A 25,038-nucleotide genomic window follows, 5' to 3' on the forward strand; every position below is an offset into this window, starting at 1 on the left:
TTTAGAGATGTTATTTAAAGGAGAAACATATCTGCCATAAGTGTAAATTCCTGAATTGAACTGCAAACCATTAATGAAATGACTTCTGTTTTAAAGTCCTTGTTAAAGGAGGGAGTAACTATCACATGCTCGGGCACCCAAGGTTCCACACACTGTTAAAGGGGTTAGCATAGCTATTTAAGTAGACCAGATTAGAAAATAAATTAGTATAATGAGTTATTGATATTCCACCGGTTCTCACACCATTTCAGGGACTTTATCACTGCTTTAGAACAGACCACCCAAAGGTACTGAGTAGGAACTTTTAAGTGATGAAACTCTACAACTGTTGCAACTGACCAAAATCTTCTCCCAGAAATGACTGTCTAGAATGCCGTACCCCAGAGTAGAACGTACCGATTGATCACGATGGCCCCTTCTAGAGAACATATTACTTTCATACCTTAAATGGTATGAAAGTACCTTAAATGGTATGAAAGGAGGGAGGGTACATTTCTCATGAGGAGACAGTTACAAACGCTAGCAGAACAAGACGACCAACCCCCGTATACAGATGTTGATGACAATGATGAGTTAGTTTAAATGATATGGATGTTCGGAGATGAGATTGATCAATGAATGTCCAGCTGATGTGATTCTTTAAATTATGAAATCATGTGAAGAAGTGAGCAAAATAAAATGCTAAAATGGAGTGAATCCATTTCAATTTACTTAACACTATTCCAAGATAGTTTATTTTTATTTTTCAATTTACTTTGCCAATCCAAGATATTTTCTTTTATTCTTTATTACTTTATACTATTCTAATATGGTGGATCTCATGTTGTAAAAATCATTGCTATTCTAAAATGGTTTGTTTCTTTTCACTTTGTAAGAACAAGTGCCTTAACACTGAGCGTGGTATGAGAACGGTTTCTGTGAAAGGAGGGACGAAGAAATGTTCTGATACCAAGCCATTGCTGCTATTTTGAAGAATGATATTGAATGTAAACACTAGAAGTTATGCACAAGGGAAAACTTTTATGTTTGAACACAGACAAGAATTTATTTTGTATTTTTGTAAAGTTAAGCCTATTGAACCATTCCATTTGATTGTATGTTTGTTAATATGAGATATGAAATATGCAAAGTTCAGATGAAGAACTCATTGATTTCAGTATTATACACACCTTTTAGGTGTGTAAGCAGGGACTGTTAGAAATTAAAATCAATGTTTTAATGGGGAAATGTAGTTTAAACATGCCGTCAGTTTTAATGCAGTTTTACACTGAAAAAACAGAAATTATTGTGCAACACCAGCTGTTAAGCTTTATTCTGAAACTCTTTCATCTCCGGTTGGCAGTTAGCATGTGGTAAATTTACAATTTCCAAAAGAGGTGAATTTAGTAGCAAAATGATATGGAGTGGTGCAAACCGAAGCCTGCTGATTTAACACTACAACTATAGATGTCGAGATACTACCATGCTGAATATTAAATGAAGGTACAGTTTATTTGTATACATTATTGTTTACAGACGAGAGTAGCATGTGACAACATCCGGAATGACCGGAAACCAAACGAGCCGAAAAGTATTTTTTAGAGTATTGATTTCAGCGTTTAGAATGTGTTACATGAAAAGTGATGAAAGAGAATATGAGGAGAAAAGGCATGTTAAGCATATATTGAATGTGAAAAGAACCAATCCTCTGTTTAAATGCAACAACGGACATTGGAGACGAGGCGAGCCGGCTGGCGGGGAGGAGCCAGCAGAGGATATATAAGAGCACCGGAAGGAGGGATCGGGTCTCTTCTCTTCCCTAACGAGGAGCGGATCACAGCTGTTTGTCTGACTGAACAATATCATGCTTGTGACCAACCCACGTCTTTTTAAATTAAAGTACCCAATTGAACTTTCACAGAGACTCCATTTAGTCTCCTTTTAAAGCTTCTCTCCTGGACGGGAGAATAACGAACACAGTTTACAGTAACAATGAAAACGTTATATGGACGCAATTTCCTGAAGTAATCTTCATAATAACTAGCAAACTAAAGATCATGTACATCCACTGCACACATAATCTGAAATAACAACTCATATTTCTCGCATCAAACGACATCAAAACGCATGTTAATGGCCAAACTAACTTTAAAATATGCATTTTCCACCGAGAATAAAACGAAGTTCGGCCATGTTTTTTTTTTCTGCAGGGAGAAATTTGAAGATCAAGTGACATAGAAGCCAGCCATCGGAATGAATGGAATGCTGTTGGAGGTCAACCAATCACAGAGCTTGAGAACTAATCATGGGGTTTGTCAAACAGAGCACATGGTGTAGTCCTAAACGATAGCTGGGGATTCTGGGTAGTGTAGTGTCTTCTGCCATCCTTTACTCCGAAAAAATATTTGTTTCTCCGGTTCGAAGGGGAAAAATACAAAAGCATTGCACACAATTTAAACCAATCAATGTTGTGTAATCAACAAGGATAATCTGGTGTTTTTTAGTCGATGAGTAGTGGAGATATCACTGTAAAATCATTCGACAGTAAGGGGAATACTTACTTCCGGGTGTACAATTCTCCGTTATCCAATGTGAATGGACGCTCACATTGCCTTTAAGGGCAGCCGACACAAACGAATGCCGTGCTTCCATGAGCGTCAAATCCCGCCGCAGATGGAAATACATTGTAATCAGTTGAAAGCTATTTGCGTCCCTTTATGAAGCTGAAGGAGCCTAGGAGCGTCACAACTGCACACCACGGGACCCTGACCAAGCGTCGCTCCTGGACGTTTATGGAGTGATGTGTGTTGCTTCTGGTGATGTTAGAGGGGGGGCGGGAGGACAAATTGAGGCTTAAAAATATGAGATAATTCATAATCTTCAGTGTGGTTTGCTATGAATCTTCCAAAACTGTGCAACAGTAGGCCCACACAAACTGCAGAACACTGGTGCTTTGGGAACACTCAAATGATTTAATTCCCATTTAAAATGAGGAGACTAAATACGAACATTGTGTGTGTGTGTGTGTGTGTGTGTGTGTGTGTGTGTGTGTGTGTGTGTGTGTGTGTGTGTGTGTGTGTGTGTGTGTGTGTGTGTGTGTGTGTGTGTGTGTGTGTGTGTGTCATACTTGCCAACCCTCCCGATTTTCGCGGGAGACTCCCGATTTCATTTCCCTCTCCCGCATTCCTCCCGACAAAATCAGATTTACTCACGGCTGTTTCCACTTGGACTTTAATACAGCTACACCATTGTTTGGTTTCCATGGTAGCGCCTCTCTTTAGCAGTGCGCGCAACTTAAAGTCTGAGAGGGTGAGGAAGATGAAAACTGAACAAGAATCGACAACTCGACCCTCTGCTCACTCCTTTCCTGTAAAATACAGGTCCAGCCCACACATATGCTCCATGGTGCTACAGGCATTGCACTTATAACTGCAATAAGCATACTGTTAATCTACAGCTACGGCGATCCACTAGCACCGGAGTCTCCACCTGCAGGCGCAGCCATCCTCATCAACTATACTGTAGCGTCACCTTGGATACGAGTCCAAACAACTCACAGACTAACAAGCCAGGGCGCTGACAGGGCGCCCTTTGAGCATCAGATCTGACGACGCTGATTGGCTGAAATTATGTTTCGGCGGCATAGTTTACAGATAGCAACAGTCAGCTTGTTGACTGCTGCTACTCTGGCTGAGGGCTCTTTCTTACGAGAGAGGGTAATGATACACGCTGCGGCCAGTCAGGAAACATGTGACTTATCAGTAACTTTAGACATCGTAAAACAATTTTAAACGATATTTTATTGTAGATTATACATTTTACTGATACCAACTAAACTAAAAATAAAAAATATATTTTTTTTTTTAATATATTTTTTAATTTATTTTTAATGAAAAACAAACATGTGGAAAGAGGGGGGGCGACACCCTTAGCGCCCCTATGGGCCGGCCGCCACTGCTTGTGTCCCTTTTGTTAGTCCGTGGTTCCATTTTGTCTATGGCCAGTGAAGGCTTCACTAAAAGTCACCCAGTTCTACCCTGCTAAAGTCCGGCTGAGGGCAGTCACAGAGATGCTATGGCTGCTCTACATGACATTGATGGTCTGGTCCGAGAATAAGCACCATTTCCTGCTCCCAGAGAGAATGACACTCCTCAAACTGAACATTACAGCCGTTGATACTGTCTCACATGGGTCTGCTCCCCCCACCGAGCCATGAACTGAAAGCTCAACCTCTGCTTTGAACACTTGGAAGCCTCCCTGTGACACCAGCACCAACCCTTGGGTCAGTCAAATGAGACTAACGGCTTCACTTAGGGCATTTGGTTCAGATACATGACTCTCGTTACCACAGTGTTTTTTTTTTTTTAAGGCTTTTCATACTGCTATGCACAGGATGCCTGTAAATTGGCAAGCTGTTAAAAGCCCCTACTATTTTTAGAAAAGGCCTAATGTCAGGGGCCTCTTACTGTCTAATTCTACATGTATTCACATTATATAGACCATGTTTCCACCTGGTAAAACTAAAGGCTGCACGAAACTCAGGCTACAATACAAACATTCTGTTGCTCTAACGATTCAATTGATAGATTCTGCATCAGAACAATTAGTTTGTATTGTTTCCAATGATAACGTTGCCTTAAGTGGAGGAATGCAAACCTGTTTTCAAATGTAAGGTTTTGAATTTGTTTGACATTTCTCAGTAGTGACAACCTCAGACACCCAATTCCATTCATGCTATGCCATCAGTAGTAACTCAGATGTTAAGGGGATGAAGCTTTTCCTCCCAACTCAGATATGCTTTGTTTTTCGACAAATGTATACATTTCCTGCATAATATATGTTTCTCACAATTGGTTTTTGTAATCTGCACACAGGTGATACTGAGTCTTCTCGAGTAATGGATTATAATCTATACCATGCTTACATGGACTCAATTCAATTCAAAGGAAGGGCATAGGAGGAGGTCTGAGAGACAGAGAGAAAACTAAAATGTCCTCGTTCTCACCATATATAATAATCCTAAACAAAACGCAATGCCACCAAAAAAGATTCCTCCGCATGCTGAGGAGGTTGACGACATTAAACGATCGTTAGACATGTTGACGGAGGAGGTATCTGTTGTAAGACAGCAACAGATAGCAATTATGAGCCTGGTGGAGGAAGTTAAAGCACTGAGGCTAGAAAACTCAGAAAAAGAAAAGAGGATATTCTCGCTGGAAAATCGGGTGGATGAGCTTGAACAATACACCCGAATTAACAACATCATAATCACTGGACTGGAGACGAAACCCCGCTCATACGCCCGGGCGGCGACGAGGATGACCGGAGGGGACACAAGCAAGGAGAATGCTAAATCTGTGGAGCTACAGGTAATGGCCTTCCTCAACACCAAGGGAATAGAGATTGACAGCGACAACATCGAGGCCTGTCATCCGCTACCATGGAGAAATAAAACGTATAAACCGGCAATAATAATAAGGTTTGCCAACAGAAAACATAAACTGAACTTCTGAAACACGGAAGACGGCTTAAGGGCTTGGATGTATATATGAATGAACACCTCACTAAAAGTAATGCTGAGATCAACAGAAAGGCCCGATTCCTGAGAAAACAGCAACAAATACAATCAACATGGACTGCAAACTGCAAAATCTTCATCAAGCTTAACGGATCACCAGAACACCGGAACTGGAAAAATACCAATGAAACAAATCAGACAAGGTAACGAAAATAAAACACTACCATGAAAATTCCAGATAATATACACATATCTCCATCAAGACTAGAAACTTTTGCATATACAGAGCATAAAGCACAGGACATGGAAAATGACATTGATCCGGTAAACAACTTACTGAACAATATCAACAACAGCTGCAACTATTTCATAGAAGAGCAATTCAATGTAACGTGTCAATCAGAAGAGAACATATCAATTATCCACTTCAATAGCAGAAGCCTATATGCCAACTTCCTCAACATTAAAGAATATCTAAGTCAGTTTAAGAACCCATTCAACATCATAGCAATATCAGAGACCTGGATCAGTGCTGAGAAAGGTGTGGACTTTGAGATGGATGGCTGAATTATACAAACGGAAGGAATAAGAGTGGAGGGGGTGTGGCAATCTATGTGGATAAAGAAATGAACTATAAGGTGGTGGAGAGCATGACAACAGCTGTTGACGATTTGTTTGAATGTGTTACAGTATACATTTGTATGGAAAAGTCTAAAAATGTTATTGTGAGTTGTATATACAGAGCTCCTGGAACCTGTATTGACACATTTACAGATAGGGTAGAAAACATGTTTACTAAATAATTACAAAAAAATTATGTTTATCTTTGGGGATTACAATATTGACCTGTTGAATCCAAATAAGCATAAAATGATAGAACACTTAATCAATACATTGTATAGTATGGGTTTGTATCCTAAAATGACCAGACCTAGTAGAATCACTTCTCATTCTGCTACATTAATAGACAACATATTCACAAACATTATGGAAAACAATGCAGTAGGCGGACTATTATATAGTGACATAAGTGATAATTTACCTCTTTTTATTGTCTATCACTGCAGTTCTAAGAAACTGAAAGTCGCCAGCCATTTCAAATACAAAAGATTGAGAACTGAAGATAACATAATTGCATTTAAGAATGACTTACTAAAGCAGAATTGGAGGGTAGTATATGAGAGAGACGATATTGACAAGTCCTATGATGAATTTCTAAACATCTTTAAAGCACTTTATGACAAAAACTGTCCTGTGAAACAATGCATAGAGAGGCACAAACAAACTCACAGTGCATGGATCACTAATGGCCTAAAAAATGCCTGCAAAAAGAAAAATACACTATATAGACAATTCATAAAATATAGAACTTCAGAAGCAGAAAATAAATATAAAAGATATAAGAATAAATTAACCCATATTCTGAGGATATGTAAAAAAGAATACTATAATAAAATATTAGAGAATAATAAGAATAATATGAAAGGTTTATGGAAAGTATTAAATAGTGTCATTAGAAATGGAGCAAAAAGCTCTGGTTACCCTGAGTTTTTTGTGGACAAAAATAATGTTATTAATAATACAGAAGATGTGGTTAATGGTTTTAATGAATTATTTGTAAATGTGGGGCCAGATCCGGCAGAAAAAATTAAAACCGTAGAAACAACTAAAGGGGAAGATATGGACCTCTGGAATGAAAACAATAGCTCTTTCTTCCTCACACCAGTCGAAGAAAAATAAATCATCGATACTGTGCGAAAATGTAAAAGCAAATCCTCGACCGATTGGAATAATATTGATATGATTATAGTAAAAAACATTATTGAAGAAATTGCAGAACCATTGACTCATCTCTTTAACTTGTCTTTTCAATCTGGTAAATTCCCAAATAAAATGAAAATAGCAAAAGTTATACCATTATATAAAACTGGGGATAAACACCATTACACAAATTACAGACCTGTTTCATTGCTCTCAGATTTCCAAGATCCTTGAAAAACTTTTTACAAAAAGACTTGACAGTTTCATGGAAACACATCAGCTTTTGGACGACAGTCAATATGGATTCAGGAAAGATAGATCAACATCTATGGCACTAATGGAATTAAGTGAGGAAATAGCAAACTGCATGGACAATAAAAAACAAGCAGTGGGAATATTTATAGACTTACAAAAAGCATTTGACACCATAGATCACAATATTTTACTGATAAAACTGGAACGGTATGGCATCAGAGGGGTGGGATTAAACTGGGTGAGAGATTATTTAAGCAACAGACAACAATTTGTTGAAATTGGTGAACATAAATCAGAATACATGAACATAACTTGTGGAGTACCTCAGGGGTCCGTGTTGGGTCCAAAGCTGTTCATAATATACATCAACGACATTTGCAGAGTATCAAATATATTGAAATGTATTTTATTTGCAGATGACACTAATATTTTTTGTTCCGGTGACAATTTGAAAGAGCTAATGGAAGTGATAACAGCAGAAATGATTAAAGTAAAACATTGGTTTGACACAAACAAATGATCATTAAATATAAGCAAAACAAAGATTATGTTATTTGGAAAACATAAAACAAATCCACAGGTGCAATTAATACTAGATAACATAAACATAGAAAGAGTATATGAAATTAAGTTCCTTGGTTTGTTTTTAGACCACAAAATCAGCTGGAAACCTCATATCACTCATGTAAAAGCAGAACTGGCTAAAAATATCGCAATATTGGGAAAAGTCAGATACATTCTGGACTATAACTCATTGTATACTCTATATAACACACTAATATTGCCATATCTGATTTACTGTGTGAAGATTTGGGGAAATACGTACAAAACCAACCTACAGCCGTTATGCACATTACAAAAAAGGGCTATAAGAGTTATCAATAATGTTGGATATCTTGAACACACTAATGTATTATTTTTGAAGTCACACATATTGAAGTTCATTGATCTGGTTAAATTTAAAACGGCACAAATCATGTACAGAGCCAGACATAATCTACTTCCTAGGAAATTAAAAACATTGTTCGTAGACAGAGAGGGTGGGTATCATTTGAGAGGAAATCTACATTTTAAACAACTCAAGGTCAGAACAACTCTGAGAAGTATGAGTATAACAATCTGTGGGGTGATTTTATGGAATGGTTTGGAGCAGGAGTTAAAACAAAGCACAAGCATAATTCAGTTTAAAACAGTGGCGAACCGTGAGGGCCTTCAAGGTATTCAGAGAATACCCTGGAACACTCAGATAAAACAAACAAAAAATCGATTTAATTATATAAATAAAATGTAATAAAATGTAATAAAATGTAATAAAATGTATATAAAATGAATAAATGAGAATCGTATCTGTGTTGTTGATCTGTAAAATTACAGTGTTGCGTTGATTTGTTTCTCCTTCTCGGACCATGCACTACTCATTTCAGTGGTTTTGTGTTAGAAAAGAAAGCAACCAATCAGATCTTTTTCTGGGTCTCTGGGTAGAATATCCTTCAACCAAGATATTCTACATCCTTGATCGAATGCCCTGGCCGTTGCACTGAATGAGAGCGTTTGGATTGACAGTTTGATCAACCAATCAGATATCGATTTGTAGCCAATGGGCGTATTCTTTCAGAGTTTCCCTCGGTTCCAGGGTACTCTAGAAGGCCTGCGAGTTAACTGGCTCGAGACAGAGGATCTAGATCAGTGGTAACCAACCTTTTCAAGCCCAAGATCACTTTTTATTCCAAAATTTCAACCGAGATCTACCAATCTGATATCTTCCAAAAAAAACCCTTGGGGGTAAGACTATTCATCGTCATATTTATTTTTGCAATCAATTTATGTTACAACAGGCTCAATGTACGTGTAAAGATGCACACAAAGAAAGACAGAGTTATGCACAGTTATCGGTGCAATGTACAATATTCATATTTACGGTAGGCATATCTGTTCAATACAAACTATTAATATTTACAGTATCTGTTGAATACACTATATTTAGTTTATCAGTTAAATTAGTAATATTCACATGTACAGATATTAGCCTACAGTTCAATGTAATCCATATTAAGTTTCTCTGTTCAATGCACAATATATTTTCAATGCTCAAGTTGCTCTATCAGCCTGCCTTTAATGAGACTGCTGTGACTGCACATTATCTGTAAGCCTTTTGAAATCTGGCTGATAGTTATTGATTGCCAGCCGGAGGCAGTCAGTAAGATGTGCGTCAGTCATACAAGTTCTATACTTGGATTTAATTATTTTCATTTGTGAAAAGGCCGTTTCACATAAGTATGTGGAGCCAAAGTAGGCCTTCAGTTTAAGCGCACATGACACAATCAGTGGATACCTCTCTCTACTCACGAGTGACCAAAAGTCCTGATCTCTTGCTATTGCCTTCAATTCAATGTTGCTTTGCATTCCAATGATCTCCATGTCAACACCCATAGGTAATGTAAACACCTCCTGCATTTTAGCTGACAGTTGTTCAATGTCAACGCTGAGGAAAGGGTTTGATACAAAACCAACTACTTGCCCCATGTCTTGTAGCTCAACAAATCGAGCACCAAATTCTGATGTCAGTTTGTTCAAATGGGCGCAGAATTGTTCAGGATGGAAAGCCATTTTGTCTGTGAGGTTTTGTGACACCTTTTCAAGATTTGGGAAGTGTGTCAGCCTCGTATGTCTTAACTGAGTGGTCCACAAACTGAGCTTCACTTTGAATGCCTCCACTGCGCTAATCATGTGACCAAGCTCTCGGTCTTTCCCTTGCAATTCTCGGTTAAGGTCATTGAGTTTTGCAGTCAGATCGGTAAGGAACCCCAAGTCCAATAACCAAGTATCATCGGACAGCTGCTCATACTCCTCGTCCCTCGACTTCAGAAAACTGATGATCTCTGGCAGCAAATCCAGAAAACGCTGGAGGACCTTGCCCCGACTGAGCCACCTTACATCTGCGTGAAGGATCAAATCTCCATACACAGAGTCGAGCTCATCCAATAAAGACTTAAATAGCCGGTGCTGGAGTGCTTTTGCACGAATAGAGTTGACAATCTTAACAACAACATTCATTACATGTGACATGTCAATTGCTTTAGCTGCCAATGCCTGTTGATGTATCACACAGTGATAGTTTACAAATGGTGGAAAGTCTGGGTCTTTTCTGCACAGCGCAACAAATCCTGAATGAACACCGAGCATCGCTGGTGCCCCGTCGGTTGTGAAGGACACTATTTTATGAATGGGAATCTTGTACTCACGAACATAGTCCTTGAATGCCTTGTACACATCCTCACCCCTGGTTCTTTCTTTCAATGGGATAAGGGCAAGAAAGGCCTCCTTGACAGCAAAATCCGTGAAAACCATTCGGACAAACACACCTAGCTGGGCTGTGTCTGTGGCATCGGTAGACTCGTCAAATTGAACTGAAAAGTATTCCGAGAGAGACAAGTCTTTTAATACTTGCTGGGATACATCTTCGGACAATGACTCGACTCTTCTGGCTACAGTAGGTGCACCAAGTGATACACTTTTTATCCTTTTTTTTATGTCCTCTTTGTTTTTGAAATCCGCAAATAAGACGTCAGCTGTGGCGCTCATTGCTTCTTTAATCATCTCACCATCCGTAAATGTTTTTTTGTGCTGAGCCAAAATATGGCTAATCCGGAAGGACGTTTCTGTAGCTGCATTGCTCTTTGCTGTAGGCGCGATGAAAAGTGACTGCTCTGCTTTTAGTCCTCTTTTCAGTTCATCAATTATTTTGGTTCTTAATGCGCTGTTGAGTGGATATGAGTCTTTGAATTTACCATGGGTGCTCGCATGATGGCGCTCCAGGTTGCCCCGTTTCGCCAAGGCTACCGCCTGTTGGCATATGAGGCATATAGTCTTCTCTTTCGCTGATGTGAAAAGAAATTCATGCTCCCATTCCGGGTGAAAATAATACGTTTTTGATTTCTTTTTCGCCGGACCCTCAGCCATATCGATGTTGGTTAAATATTAGCAGAACTTGGTACAGTTTAAGTTACTCCTCAAGATGACCGTTAAGATACGATTGTTAACCCCGCCCACAATTGCATGCAGCAATTCATAGACGTCAACATATCTAATAACCAATTGGAGTTTGTAAAATGACCTGTGCGTGATTCAAATCAACAAACCAGAGCATGGTCTAAAAAGATTGTTTAAACAACCAACGCATGAACATTTTCTTTTTTTTTTGGAAAATATATATTTTTTTTTAAATGCTAGGGATCGACAGTGAAGGCTTTGAAGATCGACCAGTCGATCGCGATCGACCTGTTGGTTACCCCTGATCTAGATGAATGCAACAAAGCAATTCATGCCGTTTTGTTGTTTTTAACGTTGAAATGGCAAGTGCAACGTTGATGAAGATGAAGTTGTTGCGGAATTGTTGTGAGTACCCTTTTCAAGACGACAATTCAGTGAAAAGACGGACATTATAATGACGGGGGGCGGCAGCGGTGGGGGGTGTGTGTGTCTACAGAAGGTCCAGTTGTGATAGACACGGTTCGCCACTGGTTTAAAAGGATGTACAGAAACACTTTTTTGGAAAAATATGAGAATGAAGAAAGGTGATTGAAGATGAGAAATTATTGTATATGTATGTATACATGTAAATGTAGTAGGAATAACTTGCATAATGATTTAAAGGACAATCATTGATAAATTAAGGGGTGGGAATTAATAAGCATTTGCTTCCTCCTACTCCCTTTCGGACACATATGATTTATTATTATTATTAATATGAAGAATGTTTTTTTTTTTTTGTTGAATATACAAATATGACCATGAATGTGGATAAATACTGTATTTAACAATACGGTATTCTGTTTTTCACATTTTTTATTTGTTATTTTTGAATCTGTTCGAAATAAAGACTGAAAATGAAAAAATGAAGTTTTATTTCATATGTAAAGAGAGAGAAGAGAGAGAGATGGGGAAGTGAGAAAAGAGAGAGATGGGGAAGTGAGAAAAGAGAGAGATGGGGAATTGAGAAAAGAGGGAGATGAGGAAGAGAGAAATGAGGGTAATGAGGAAGAGAGAGATGAGGAAGAGAAAGGGATGAAGAAAAGAGGGTGATGAGGAAGAGAGGGAGATGAGGAAGAGAGATAGAAAAGAGAGAAGAGATATTTGCGAGTTGCATCCTGATACTGAGTCTTCTCGATTAATGGATTATAAACTACACCATGCTTAGATGGACTCCTGAGTTATTATTTCATATGTAAGAAAAGGGAGGGCAGAGTCAATTATATTGAGTAATTGATTTTAAGAGAAAACGTATTTCTGATAAACTAATCTTTTATCAAACGGTAAATGGTGAATTAATATAACATTTAGAATCTTTGAGAATTGGTTATATCCACAGGGACTAGCTCGCCTTTAACTTACAATACAATTTCTCTGCTTTGGACTGATGAGTATATGATTCTTGCATGTTAAATGACACAAACCTTCAAATTATGCATGTGTCAGGAAGGCTCCCAAATAATTCTGAGGGGCCTATCCTATTTTTGTAATTAAATGATAATGTGCTAATCCATTACTTTGAGTTGTCTTCACTCAGGAAAACATCCCTATCAAGTGTTAACCCAATAACTAGGACAGCTCTCAAGGCCAAGGATCAGAGAGAAAGCGTCACACTCTCCGGCTGCAGAGAGCACCCCCAGCCATGGGGAAGAAAGCACGAGGTCGTTCGAGATGAGAGGATTCTACTCTTCAACTTTCTGATGAGATGGGATGGGATGCTTCTCTTCATCTTTCTGCTCGGTGGGCTCAAGCAGACAACCCTGCAGGACGAGCGAGGGCTTTCAGAGGCTTCTATGATACAAGGTTCCTTGTTTCTTGGAGGAGTTTGATGTCCTCCTAATCTCTCCCATCACGGGGGGGGGGGACACACACACCTGGATGTGCCACTTGGAATACGCAGTTGCACTGCTCTCAAGCAGATAGCAGAAGGAATGCAGGCAGATGAGCCTCCGTTTCACTGGGGGATCAACTACAGTGCTCACTGAATGAGCCACACAAAAGCAGAGCAATTGGGGGGGTTGAAATATGGCGCTCTGATGAAGAAGAGTTTGAGCCAATCAGCACCTCAGTGCTAATCTACAGTATCACGATGCCTTTACACACCAGACATTCTGTGTCATGAAGAGAGGAGGAGAACGAGTCAGGAGGACATGTTCTTCCAGCTCTCATACAAAGATAACATTTGAATTGAATGACCAGATGTTTACAGATGTACAATTGATGATTGTTTTTTATATTTCCAATGAACAGACATATGTTAAATAGTGGTGATAAATATATTTTTGTCGGATCAGATTACACTTTCACATTAAACAAAATAAATTAATTGATATTTTCAGATTATAAGGTATTGAATAATAAGATATTTCTAATATTATAACAGATAATGTTAATATCCTTAATTGTCCAGCAATCAGGCTTAACAACACTACTCTTCAATGTATTACCATGCACAGACAGACCTAAAGTTATGTTTCAAGTTTTAAGAATGTTTAATTCTTCCTTTCCAGGTTTTTACAAAAGTCTTTGAATATTTGCCTAACTATTCCTTTTCAGATTGTTAAACATTTTGAGAATTGTTTGATTTTTCCCTTCAGATTTTGAAATGACATAATGATTGATAGTTGAAGTAATGTAATTATGTTATCATGCCATAGTCTTTTGATTTAATAAGTAATGAAGTAAACGTAAAGCAATCCTAAAATTGAAGACACTGCAATTTTGCAGATTCCAGATTGATCAAATCACAACTGTGAATTGTATACCTTACCTGGATCTCTTATGATCCTGAGTTTAAAAGTGCTGTTGACTAGTGATTGCCTTGAAGTAAATCTTTAAACTGCAAGTTGGTTTTGATTTTATAGATAGTTTGATAAGTGAGATTAACTAATGGTTAAATGTGAAAACATATTATTTTAAAATGGATGTTTTTTGCTATTATGCATCTGTGTTTTATGTGTGTTCATTATTGTGCTTTTGACAAAAGATGGTCCAAACATTGATGAGAGATGATTTTTCTAGTATGATTGGTTGTATCAATCATTGTGGTTGAATGTTTCGATCTTATTCTACTTTGCGATGTAATTGATGCACAGTGAGACCACATTCAAATCTGAAGGCGCCTATTGATTTAAGTATTGACCAAATTATGATTAGACTAATGTTTTAAGGTTATCATAAATGATAAAAAGAGTGGACTGTTAGGGATAAGTTTTGTCTTACTCCTAGGAGTCTAACCTTTTCTGTGTGGGGATGTTTACGACCAACCCTGAGTCGGTTATCTCCCGTAAGGAATGTGCTAATGCAGTCATATATTGATATTTCTCAGTTTTATGACGGGTCAACTCTCGGTCACAGAGCCTAAGAGTCAGGCAAGTGATTGAGTATGCCCAGATGTTGGAGATATCTCCAGTGTTCCCAGTGTTTACGCACCATCCCCCAATATGTGGATTAACTCTCTGTAAACTAGTTAAACGGTCTATCAGAGAGAGGCTGGTCAGATTTGACATGGCAACCCACCAGGGCAGTCAGAATCTCTGGCTGTGTGACTTGTGATGTGAATTTCTCCGGCCAATACTTGTAAATAAACATCAGTGTTTGACATCAAAGCTCCAACTCTCCTCGTGTCTCTCTGAGTCCTGACTCTCCATTGCTGCAGAAGTTTCCCTTACAGGTATGAATATATTTTAGTGATAATTGATAACTTCACAAAATGTGCCCAGGCGTATCCAACCCGAAACAAATCAGGTAAAACTGCAGCTGAGAAAATCTTTAATGGGTTTGCATTGAAATGTGGTTTTCCTGCTAAAATACATCATGATCAGGGTAGAGAATTTGAGAACCAGCTTTTCAGACAACTGCAGAAGTACTCAGGAATCGAAAATTCAAAAACAACTCCCTACCACCCACAGGGGAACTCGGCAGAAAGATTTAACCAAACTTTACTTTCAATGCTGCAGACTTTGGATGAAGAGAAAAAGGGAAACTGGAGTGACTATGTAACTAAAGTGGTACATGCTTACCAGAGGTGGGAGTAAGTCCTACATGTGCAAGTCATGAGCAAGTCTCAAGTCTTGACCTACAAGTATCAAGCAAGTCCCAAGTCACTGTGGTGAGAGTCAAGCAAGTCAAGTCAAGTCATACGACATTCTGCTGAATAGGCCCAGTTTCCGCATTTAAATCACTTAAAAGACAGTGGTTATGAAAATGGATTCAACCCACACTATGATCTTCATTACATACACAGTTAATCATTATAAATCTAATTTATACCGATGACAATCATATTAGATTCATATTAACCCTAGAACTGCAGACAATATAGCTAGGACTCAAAAAGTCTGTTAAAAAAGGCAGAATTCCAGGTAAGAAAATCATATATGGCATTTGCCATGACACATATTTAATTTAAATGTATGTTAACGCTAGAACTGCCAACAGCGTCAGCACCTACATAGATATCATTTTCAAATCATTTAATTTGTTCCTCTTCATAATTTCCTTATCAACTAAGTATGACGATTTAAAACTCACTTAATTGGGTTCATTTAGAAATTGCTTCAGTTTATCATCATAACAGATAAAAAAGTTCAGATAAATTTTTACAATAAATCAAGGAATGATGCACTTCTACAAACAAAAACAACATAATTAAAACATTAAAACAAACTACTAAAAGTAGATGAACTACATTATTCAAAAGTTTACAGTAACTTCTGATAATAACACAGGGGAAATAAACGAGGCATCTCTTTTCCTCTCTCTCTCTCTCTCTCTTTCCCTCTCCTGACAGCCCGTCAGTATCAGGGTTAGCGAAAATGAATCCCTTGGCGGTTCTAGTGTTCATTTACCGTTTTGTGTTCTCTTTGCAATGCTTAATCGATTTGAAACCAAGTCTAACGTAGCTTAAACTTAACGTTAGCTTTCTAGCTAACACAACACATTCACGCACCTTTCTCTGTGGGGTTTTTTATAGTGACGAATGAAGTTGGATGTTGTGGTGGTCCTGTCACTTATTTTTATGCTGCAGACCCTGCATACCGCTGTTCTCTTCTTATTAGCGTCATCGACAAATTAATCCTTGAATCCAAACTTCACTATTTTTGGAGTAAAGCTAGCCGCTGCCATGTCAACTGACACTCCTGCCGTCTAGTGGGTTGCCAGGTTTGCGCGCACAGCGCTATAATCACCCAATCACGTTTCGAAAAAACTAAATGTAATATCTCACTACAAAAACAAACGCAAATATTTAATTTTAAAAAGTCAAGTCCTTTCAAGTCATCTGTCTCAAGCTTAAGTCAAGTCTCAAGTAATGAATACCAAGTCAAAGTCAAGTCAAGTCTTTTATCAATGTTAGTCAAGCAAGTCTCCAGTCCAAAAATATGAGACTCGAGTCTGACTCGAGTCAAGTCATGTGACTAGAGTCTCCACCTCTGATGCTTACAACTGTACAACCAGTGAAGCAACTGGTTATTCCCCATTCTATCTGCTTTTTGGGAGAAAGCCCCGACTGCCAATTGATTTAATCTTTGAGATAAATGATGGGGAAGGATGTAATTCACATCATGAGTATGCTCAAAAATGGCAGCAACAAATGAAAGAGGCTTATGACATTGCATTCAGAAATATTCAAAAGACTACAGCAAGAAGGAAAAAAAGGCAAAGTGCAGTGCTTTCACCAGGCGACAGGGTCCTTGTGAGGAATATGTCTGAGCGTGGTGGACCCGGAAAGTTACGCTCATACTGGGAAGATAAGATACACATTGTAGTCTCTCGGAAAGGAGAAAGCAGCACGGTCTATGAGGTACAGCCAGAACGTGGAACAGGAAGAAATAGGATCCTCCATCGCAACATGTTGATGTCATTGTGGCAGCGGGGTGTGGTGTGGGCGCTGGCTGCTGGAGTGAAGGGAGTGGCTCGGCCGGAGGCCAGACAGCTGATCGGAATCAGGTAATCAGTGCCGGAATAAAAGCATGTTGTAACCTGGTTCTGGCCTGTTTCGCAGTAGGCGGGATCCTGGAAGGTCGCCAAAGGACCTGTGAAGGTTCCCACCCGGGCAACGTTTGAGACCCTCGTATATTTTTGTTTGGAGTTAATAAACGCCTGTGTTCAACCAACCTGCTCTTTCCGTTCCTATTTGAACCCTGTGTGAGCGGAGAGGCTCACAGTGGCGCCTGAACAGGGACATCATGTCGGAAGGAGAAACCCCGCTGGGTCAGGCCCTCCAACGTCTCGCTCACATGCAGGAGACCACCATAGCATTACAGCGACAGCAGAGCGAGGCTCTGCTCGGGATCGCCTCGAGCCAGCGCAAGGACCGGGCTCTCCTACGCCTCCCTACGCTTGGGAGGCCGATCCCGCTACCAACCCGGCCCGACCGCCTTCAATTACCCTCCAGAAATTGACGGCAGAGGATGATCCGGAGGCATACCTGGACATCTTTGAGGGCACAGCGGCGGCGTGCGGGTGGCCGGAGGAGGAGTGGGCAGCGCCGCTATTGCCTCTGCTATCTGGGAGTGCGCAGCTAGCCGCCCACAGCCTGCCAGCAGCCTCTCGGCATGTGTACCGGCATTTGAGGAAGGCCATCCTGGACCGGCTTTGCAGCACGCCAGAGGGACATCGTCGCCGGTTCCGGGCCCTCCCCTTCGAGGACGCTGACCGGCCCTTCTCCTACGCGCAGCGGCTCCTGGATGCAGCGAGCCGCTGGCTCCAGCCGGGGGTGCGCTCCGCTGAGGAAGTCGTCGGGCAGGTGGCGCTGGAGCAGTTAATCGCCGGCCTGCCATCTTCGACGGCGAATTGGGTCCAGTGCCATTGCCCCACCAACCTGGAAGCAGCCGTCGTCCTCGCGGAGGACCACCTCTCGCTTCCCCGGCGGAGCATGAAAGAGGAGCCCCGACCACCAGCCGTCTCAGCGGGCAGACCCGTCCCAGCCCCGAGGAGGAGGTTTCCTGGAGCAGCTGCCCTTCCCTCCCCACCATCACACGGCCCCAACCCCGCAGCCCAGACACTTTCCCCCCTAGCTCTACCTTACCCTCCTGTTTTTATCTCTCCCTAGGGTCCAGCCTACGCTTCTGGTCGTCCGGCACCACGGGGGGCTCCTCAGATGTCAGGGCAGGATTGCTGGCGGTGCGGGCAGCCCGGCCACTTCCGACGGGAGTGTCCTCTCATGGAGGTCGGACAGCTGGTTGGGTTTGAAGGACCGCCAGTTGCCTCCCCCGATTTGGAAGAGACGTACCGTATACCGGTATGTATACAGGGGGGTACACACCAGGCTCTGACGGACACGGGCTGTAATCAGACGATGATCTATCAGCACCTGGTTCGGCCTGGGGCATTGATTGAAGCATCGTGGGTGAAGGTGAGGTGTGTGCATGGGGATATTCACCAGTACCCGGAGGTGACGCTGGAAATTTCTTATAAGGGGAAAAAGCATAGTCAGGTTTGGAGTTAGCACTCGCCTTACACACCCTCTGATTTTGGGAACAAATTGGCCGGGGTTTGCTAAGCTAGCGGGGGCTATGGGGGTGCGTTCACGGACGGCAGGGAAATGTGAGGTGTGTGCTGTGTTTAGTGGAGAGTTGGAGGCGGCTGACAACATAGAGGGGGAAACGGACACGGAGGGGACGCGGAGGTCCCTCTGGACCCGCTGGTGTTTCCCGTGGAGGATTTCCCCCTCGAACAGTCGAGGGACGAGACCCTTGAGCACGCCTTCGGCCAGGTGGTGAGTATTGATGGCTCCCAGCTACACCCAAACGCAGCACTCACTCACCCACACATTACGGTGGTTAGGGACAGGCTGTATCGTGTAAGCCGTGACACACAGACAGGAGAGATAAATACCCAGTTGTTGGTGCCAAAAAGCCGTCGGGAAATGGTTTTCCAGGCGGCTCATTATAACCCCATGTCAGGTCACCTAGGGTACGATAAATCACTACACCGAATAATGGCCCGATTTTATTGGCCGGGCATTCGCACAGATGTGAAGCGGTGGTGTGCATCTTGCCGTGAATGTCAGCTGGTTAACCCGCCGGCCATCCCCAGAGCGCCTTTGCGCCCGTTACCATTGATTGAGGTGCCTTTTGAGAGAGTTGGTATGGACCTCATCGGGCCATTAGACCGGAGTGCATGGGGATATCGCTTTGTACTAGTCCTAGTGGATTATGCAACGCGATATCCCGAGGCAGTGCCGCTGCGTAATATCTCTGTAAAGAGCGTCGCGCAGGCACTGTTTCACATTATCTCCGGAGTCGGGATCCTGAAAGAGATCCTGATTGACCAGGGCACACAGTTTATGTCACGCACACTACGCGAGCTGTATGAACTATTGGCCGTCCATTCAATACGGACTAGTGTTTATCATCCGCAGACCGACGGCCTGGTGGAACGGTTTAACAAAACACTAAAGAACATGGTTCGTAAGTTCATTCACGAAGATAGCCGTAATTGGGATAAATGGCTAGATCCTCTGTTGTTTGCAGTGCGGGAGGTGCCCCAGTCCTCCACGGGATTTTCTCCCTTTGAGCTGTTATTTGGTAGGAAGCCCCGGGGTGTTTTGGACCTAGTTAAGAAAAACTGGGAGGAGGGTCCAAGCACCAGTAAGAACGAAATACAGTACGTTATGGACCTGCGAGCAAAACTCCACTCACTGGGGGAGATATTACGGTAGAATTTGCTCCAGGCTCAGGAACGTCAGCAGCGCCTGTACAACAGAGGGTCGAAACTGAGACAATTTTCACCGTGAGATAAATTGCTTGTATTACTCCCATCCTCTAGCTCTAAACTACTCGCCAAGTGGCAAGGACCCTTCGTGGTCACACAACGAGTGGGGGACGTGGATTATGAGGTGGTGCGTTCTGACAGGGGGGGAGCAACACAGATGTACCACCTTAACCTCCTGAAAGCATGGAGGGAGGAGGCGTCGGTTTCTCTGGCCACCACGGTATTGAGAGAGATGAGTTGGGACCGGAGGTCATTAAAAGCAACAAAGTAGCCCCGGTCTGTTGTGGCGACAATCTCTCACCGGGCCAGAGAACAGACGTTGCTTCGTTGCAAAGGCAGTTTGCCGACGTGTTCTCTACGCTGCCAGGGCGCACCTCTCTCATACACCACCGCATAGAAACGCCCCCGGGCGTGGCCATTCGTTCACGGCCCTATCGGCTGCCTGAACACAGGAGGAAAATTGTTCAGGCGGAGCTTCAGGCTATGCAAGAAATGGGAGTGATAGAAGAGTCCACCAGTGACTGGTGTTGCCCCGTCGTGCTGCTACGTAAATCCGACGGGTCAATCCTGTTCTGTGTGGACTACCGCAGGGTGAACGAGGTGTCTAAATTTGATGCTTATCCAATGCCCCGGGTCGACGAACTCCTGGATCGGCTAGGCACTGCTCGCTTTTACACGACGCTGGATTTAACCAAAGGCTATTGGCAGATTCCCCTTTCTCCAGAGTCCAAGGAAAAAACGGCCTTCTCCACTTCGTATGGTTTATACCAATTCATCACACTTCCTTTTGGGTTGTTCGGAGCTCCAGCCACCTTCCAGCGGCTCATGGACCGGGTGCTGCGTCCCCACTCTGCATATGCTGCTGCTTACTTGGATCATGTCATCATTCACAGTGAGACATGGGAGCAGCATATGCAGCAGGTGGGGGCGGTGCTCGAGTCCCTGAGGCAGGCGGGGCTCACGGCCAACCCGAAGAAGTGTGCGGTTGGACGGAGGGAGGTACGGTATCTGGGGTACCACTTGGGCGGCGGGCAGGTGCGGCCACAGATAGAGAAAACAACCACCATTTCAGCCTGTCTGGCGCCCAACACGAAAAAAGAGGTCAGGAGGTTCATGGGGCTGGCCGGCTACTACAGGCGGTTCATCCCGTCCTTTTCGGAGCTGACCAGTCCCCTGACCAACCTGACCCGAAAGGATGCTCCAGTGGACGGAGCGGTGTCAGCTGGCGTTTGAGAGGGTTAAAAAAGCCCTCTGTGGTAAGCCGCTTCTGTATTCTCCTGACTTCTCTCTCCCTTTTGTGTTGCAGACCGACGCCTCGAACAGTGGGGTGGGGGCCGTTTTGTCCCAGCACGTAGAGGGGGTCGACCGCCCCGTACTGTACATTAGCCGTAAGCTCGCCCAGAGGGAGGTAAACTACAGTACGGTGAAAAAGGAGTGCCTCGCCATACGGTGGGCGGTCGGCGCCCTGCGGTACTACCTCCTGGGGCGCCCTTTCACCCTCTGGTCGGACCATGCCCCGCTCCAGTGGCTCCACCGCATGAAGGATGCCAACGCTCGGATCACTCGGTGGTATCTGGCGTTACAGCCTTTCAACTTCAAGGTGATCCACAGGCCGGGTAGCCGGATGGTCATGGCTGATTTCCTCTCTCGCTCGGCGGAGGGGGGGGGGGGGGGGGGAGAGTCAGCTTCTGGCCGGCGGGATCCCGGCCTGAGTCGGGCGGTGGGGGTATGTGGCAGCGGGGTGTGGTGTGGGCGCTGGCTGCTGGAGTGAAGGGAGTGGCTCGGCCGGAGGCCAGACAGCTGATCGGAATCCGGTAATCAGTGCCGGAATAAAAGCATGTTGTAACCTGGTTCTGGTCTGTTTCGCAGTAGGCGGGATACTGGAAGGTCGCCAAAGGACCTGTGAAGGTTCCCACCCGGGCAACGTTTGAGACCCGCGTATATTTTTGTTTGGAGTTAATAAACGCCTGTGTTCAACCAACCTGCTCTTTCCGTCCCTATTTGAACCCTGTGTGAGCGGAGAGGCTCACAGTCATGTAATGCTTTGCCACTTGAGGAACCAGCACAAAGCACGGTACAAAGACAATCACAGAAAAAGCAAAGGAAAGCACAGCAGGATGTTGAACCATGTGTTGAACCAGATGAAACAGAGGAGTCAGCAAGGATGAGTATTATTGGGCTAATAGGTTGAGACATCGACATAATCAGTCTGAAGAGCAGGATGCTTCACCTCCATCCTTTCCTAACACAACACATCAGCCTCAACTAGACATTGACGCAGAGGAGTTCAGAATGGGGAATCCTGTGCCGATGTTTATGGACAATAACACTAGTGACACTCAAGAGCTAACACAAACTGTTCAGCCTGCAGACCTGCCAAATGTTCAAGACAAATACCCTTTTGACACACAACCACGCAGGTCACAGAGAGAGAAACGACCCAGAGAAACACTCACTTATGAGACATTGGGTCATCCTGTTCATCGTTTGGTAGGGCTTCACATAAACCCACTGTATGTTAATGCTCTTGCACCAGCATATGGACAATACAATGTGCCCTGGCCATCTCCACAGGTGTTTAAGACGTACATGGTTAATCCTATTCCTGTTCCTGTAGGATATTACTGAGAGGATTAATATGGACTGTCTAAAATGTGGATACAGTAACATACTGTTTTTGAACCAACTGGTTACTGTTAATAGTTATCGTTAAAAGTTGTGTACTATAATAGTTAAATGTGAAGGACATTTAAAAACATTTACTTGTTTTCAAGCCACTGCCATACAGTAGGTAATGTGAATGTCAATGTAATGTGTTTTGATCCGAAAGTTCCATAATCAATGTTGTGCTATGAATGCTAATGTTGAGGACAACATTTAGTTTTCAGGGGAGGAATGTAGCACCCATAAGGTTGAGGTTGTCTACCTGCACATGCATGTTTATACCACAAGGGGGCAGATCACCTGATGGTTCATTATTGTTTTATGCTGGAGATGAACAGGAGAAGTGTGTCTGTGTGTTGTGCTTTCAGATCGTTTGAGATGCTGACATCTTGCACATGTGCCTTGTGGAAGTTAATAAATGAATGTTTTCTACACCTATAATACCCTTGCGGTCTGAGTGGTGTAACATGTGCATAATAAATGTTTTAAATAAATTGAGCAATTCTTTAAAAAGTATAATGTTGCAATCTCTTTAAAATAAGTAATTACAGTTAAAACGTTTGTGTTTTTTTCCAAGGGCCTCTCCTTCACAGGCCTACATTTTAAATCATGAGACTTCTAAATCATAACAGACAGAGATCAGTATCACTTTGTGTTGCAAGCTAAATGTCAAATGTATTTAACCTGTTAAGCCCGAGAGACCCCGGTACCGGGGTACTGCCGCAACATCTTGCAGGAAACAGTGTCTGAGGGCATTTTTATTTAATAAACTATGAATGTTTTATATCCATGTAACGGGAAGAAACTCATCTAACTGATCATTTAAATCTTTTTTCAAAAAAAACCCACAATGCTAACGCTGAGCCTCTGAATTAGCAACGGGCGAAAAATGCTAACAGATGACTGCACCGAAATTCACTCACAAAACCTTATTTATCTTTGGTGCACATCCAACACATTGTTTCACATCGGGAGGTGACACAGAATGCTAAACCTCTCTAAAAAGGTCAAATGTCACTTGTTTTGCATCAATCTTGATACAGGGTACTTATATGTTGTACTTTGGATTCCTACAGCTTTTAGTCTACCTTAGCATGATCCAAGGGTAGTTTTCACTATAAGTAACAAATAATTTTTGGACGGACACTATAATTTACAGTTTTTTACTATGTTCAATCTGGATTTTCTTTAAAATGAAAAACATCTATATTGATTCTGACTCGTCTACATCCAACTCACAGGTTTATCATTACTTTGAGAACAAAGATTATTAATGTAACCCTTTTAGAAGGGAAGATATGGTCATTTGTTCTGGGAATGTCATTTTTGAGCCTGAGACCTGAAAAACAGGCTTAGGGCTAAACTGGTTAATTAATGTCCAGTTGTTTTGATTTATTCTAAATTCTCCAGTCGAGCTTCTTTCGAGTCCCAAATGTTTAAACCTTGTGCAGACCAGCTGTTTTTCTCTCTCTCTCTCTCTCTCTCTCTCTCTCTCTCTCTCTCTCTCTCTCTCTCTCTCTCTCTCTCTCTCTCTCACACACACACACACAGACACACACTTTGGATAAGTATTCACCTTATCCACATCATAAATCGTTTGACTGACTTTAGTTCTAATGTTAAGGTGAATTTTAATTCAAGCCATAAGTATTTCTTTAAATGAACTCTAAATTTCACATGATGATTGATTAGTGTTCCACATTTTTCCCACTAATTTGTTTTACAATAAGGCCAAAGGTAAATAGAGACCTTGATGACTTCTACATGTATTCACATTATATGGACAATGTTTCCACCTAGTAAAACTAGAGGCTGCACGGCACTCAGGCTACAATACAACCATTCTGTTCTGCTCTGACGATTCAATTTATAGATTCTCATTCTATATCAAGACAATTCACTTTTATTGTTTCCAATGATAACGTCACCTTAAGTGGAGGAATGCAAACCTGTTTTCAAATGTAAGGTTTTGAATTTGTTTGACATTTCTCAGTAATGACACCCCTCAGACACCCACTAGCATTCATGCTATGCCTTCAGTAATAACTCAGATGTTAAGGGGATGAAGCCAAATCAGAAGCCCAAATCAGATATGCTTTGTTCTGCAACAAATG

At 42.1% G+C, this 25,038-nt stretch overlaps 1 protein-coding gene across 2 annotated transcripts; it reads left to right on the plus strand.

The window, feature by feature from the left end:
- Positions 1-17,126: 17,126 nt before the first annotated feature.
- On the plus strand, positions 17,127-23,365 carry LOC307017172 (uncharacterized protein). 2 transcript variants are annotated; one of them, XM_079646716.1, is made up of 3 exons: positions 17,127-17,491; positions 18,597-18,785; positions 22,133-23,365. In XM_079646716.1, the coding sequence occupies exons 1-3, from the start codon at positions 17,136-17,138 to the stop codon at positions 22,164-22,166; spliced, it is 579 nt and encodes a 192-aa protein (XP_079502842.1). In that variant the 5' UTR covers positions 17,127-17,135; the 3' UTR covers positions 22,167-23,365. The 2 variants fall into 2 exon arrangements, with proteins under 2 accessions (XP_079502842.1, XP_079502841.1); XM_079646715.1 differs by lacking the exon at positions 22,133-23,365 and adding an exon at positions 21,567-21,879.
- Positions 23,366-25,038: the final 1,673 nt, after the last annotated feature.

The sequence above is a fragment of the Notothenia rossii genome, assembly GCF_949606895.1.
Source record: "Notothenia rossii genome assembly, chromosome: 8".
NCBI lineage: Eukaryota > Metazoa > Chordata > Actinopteri > Perciformes > Nototheniidae > Notothenia > Notothenia rossii.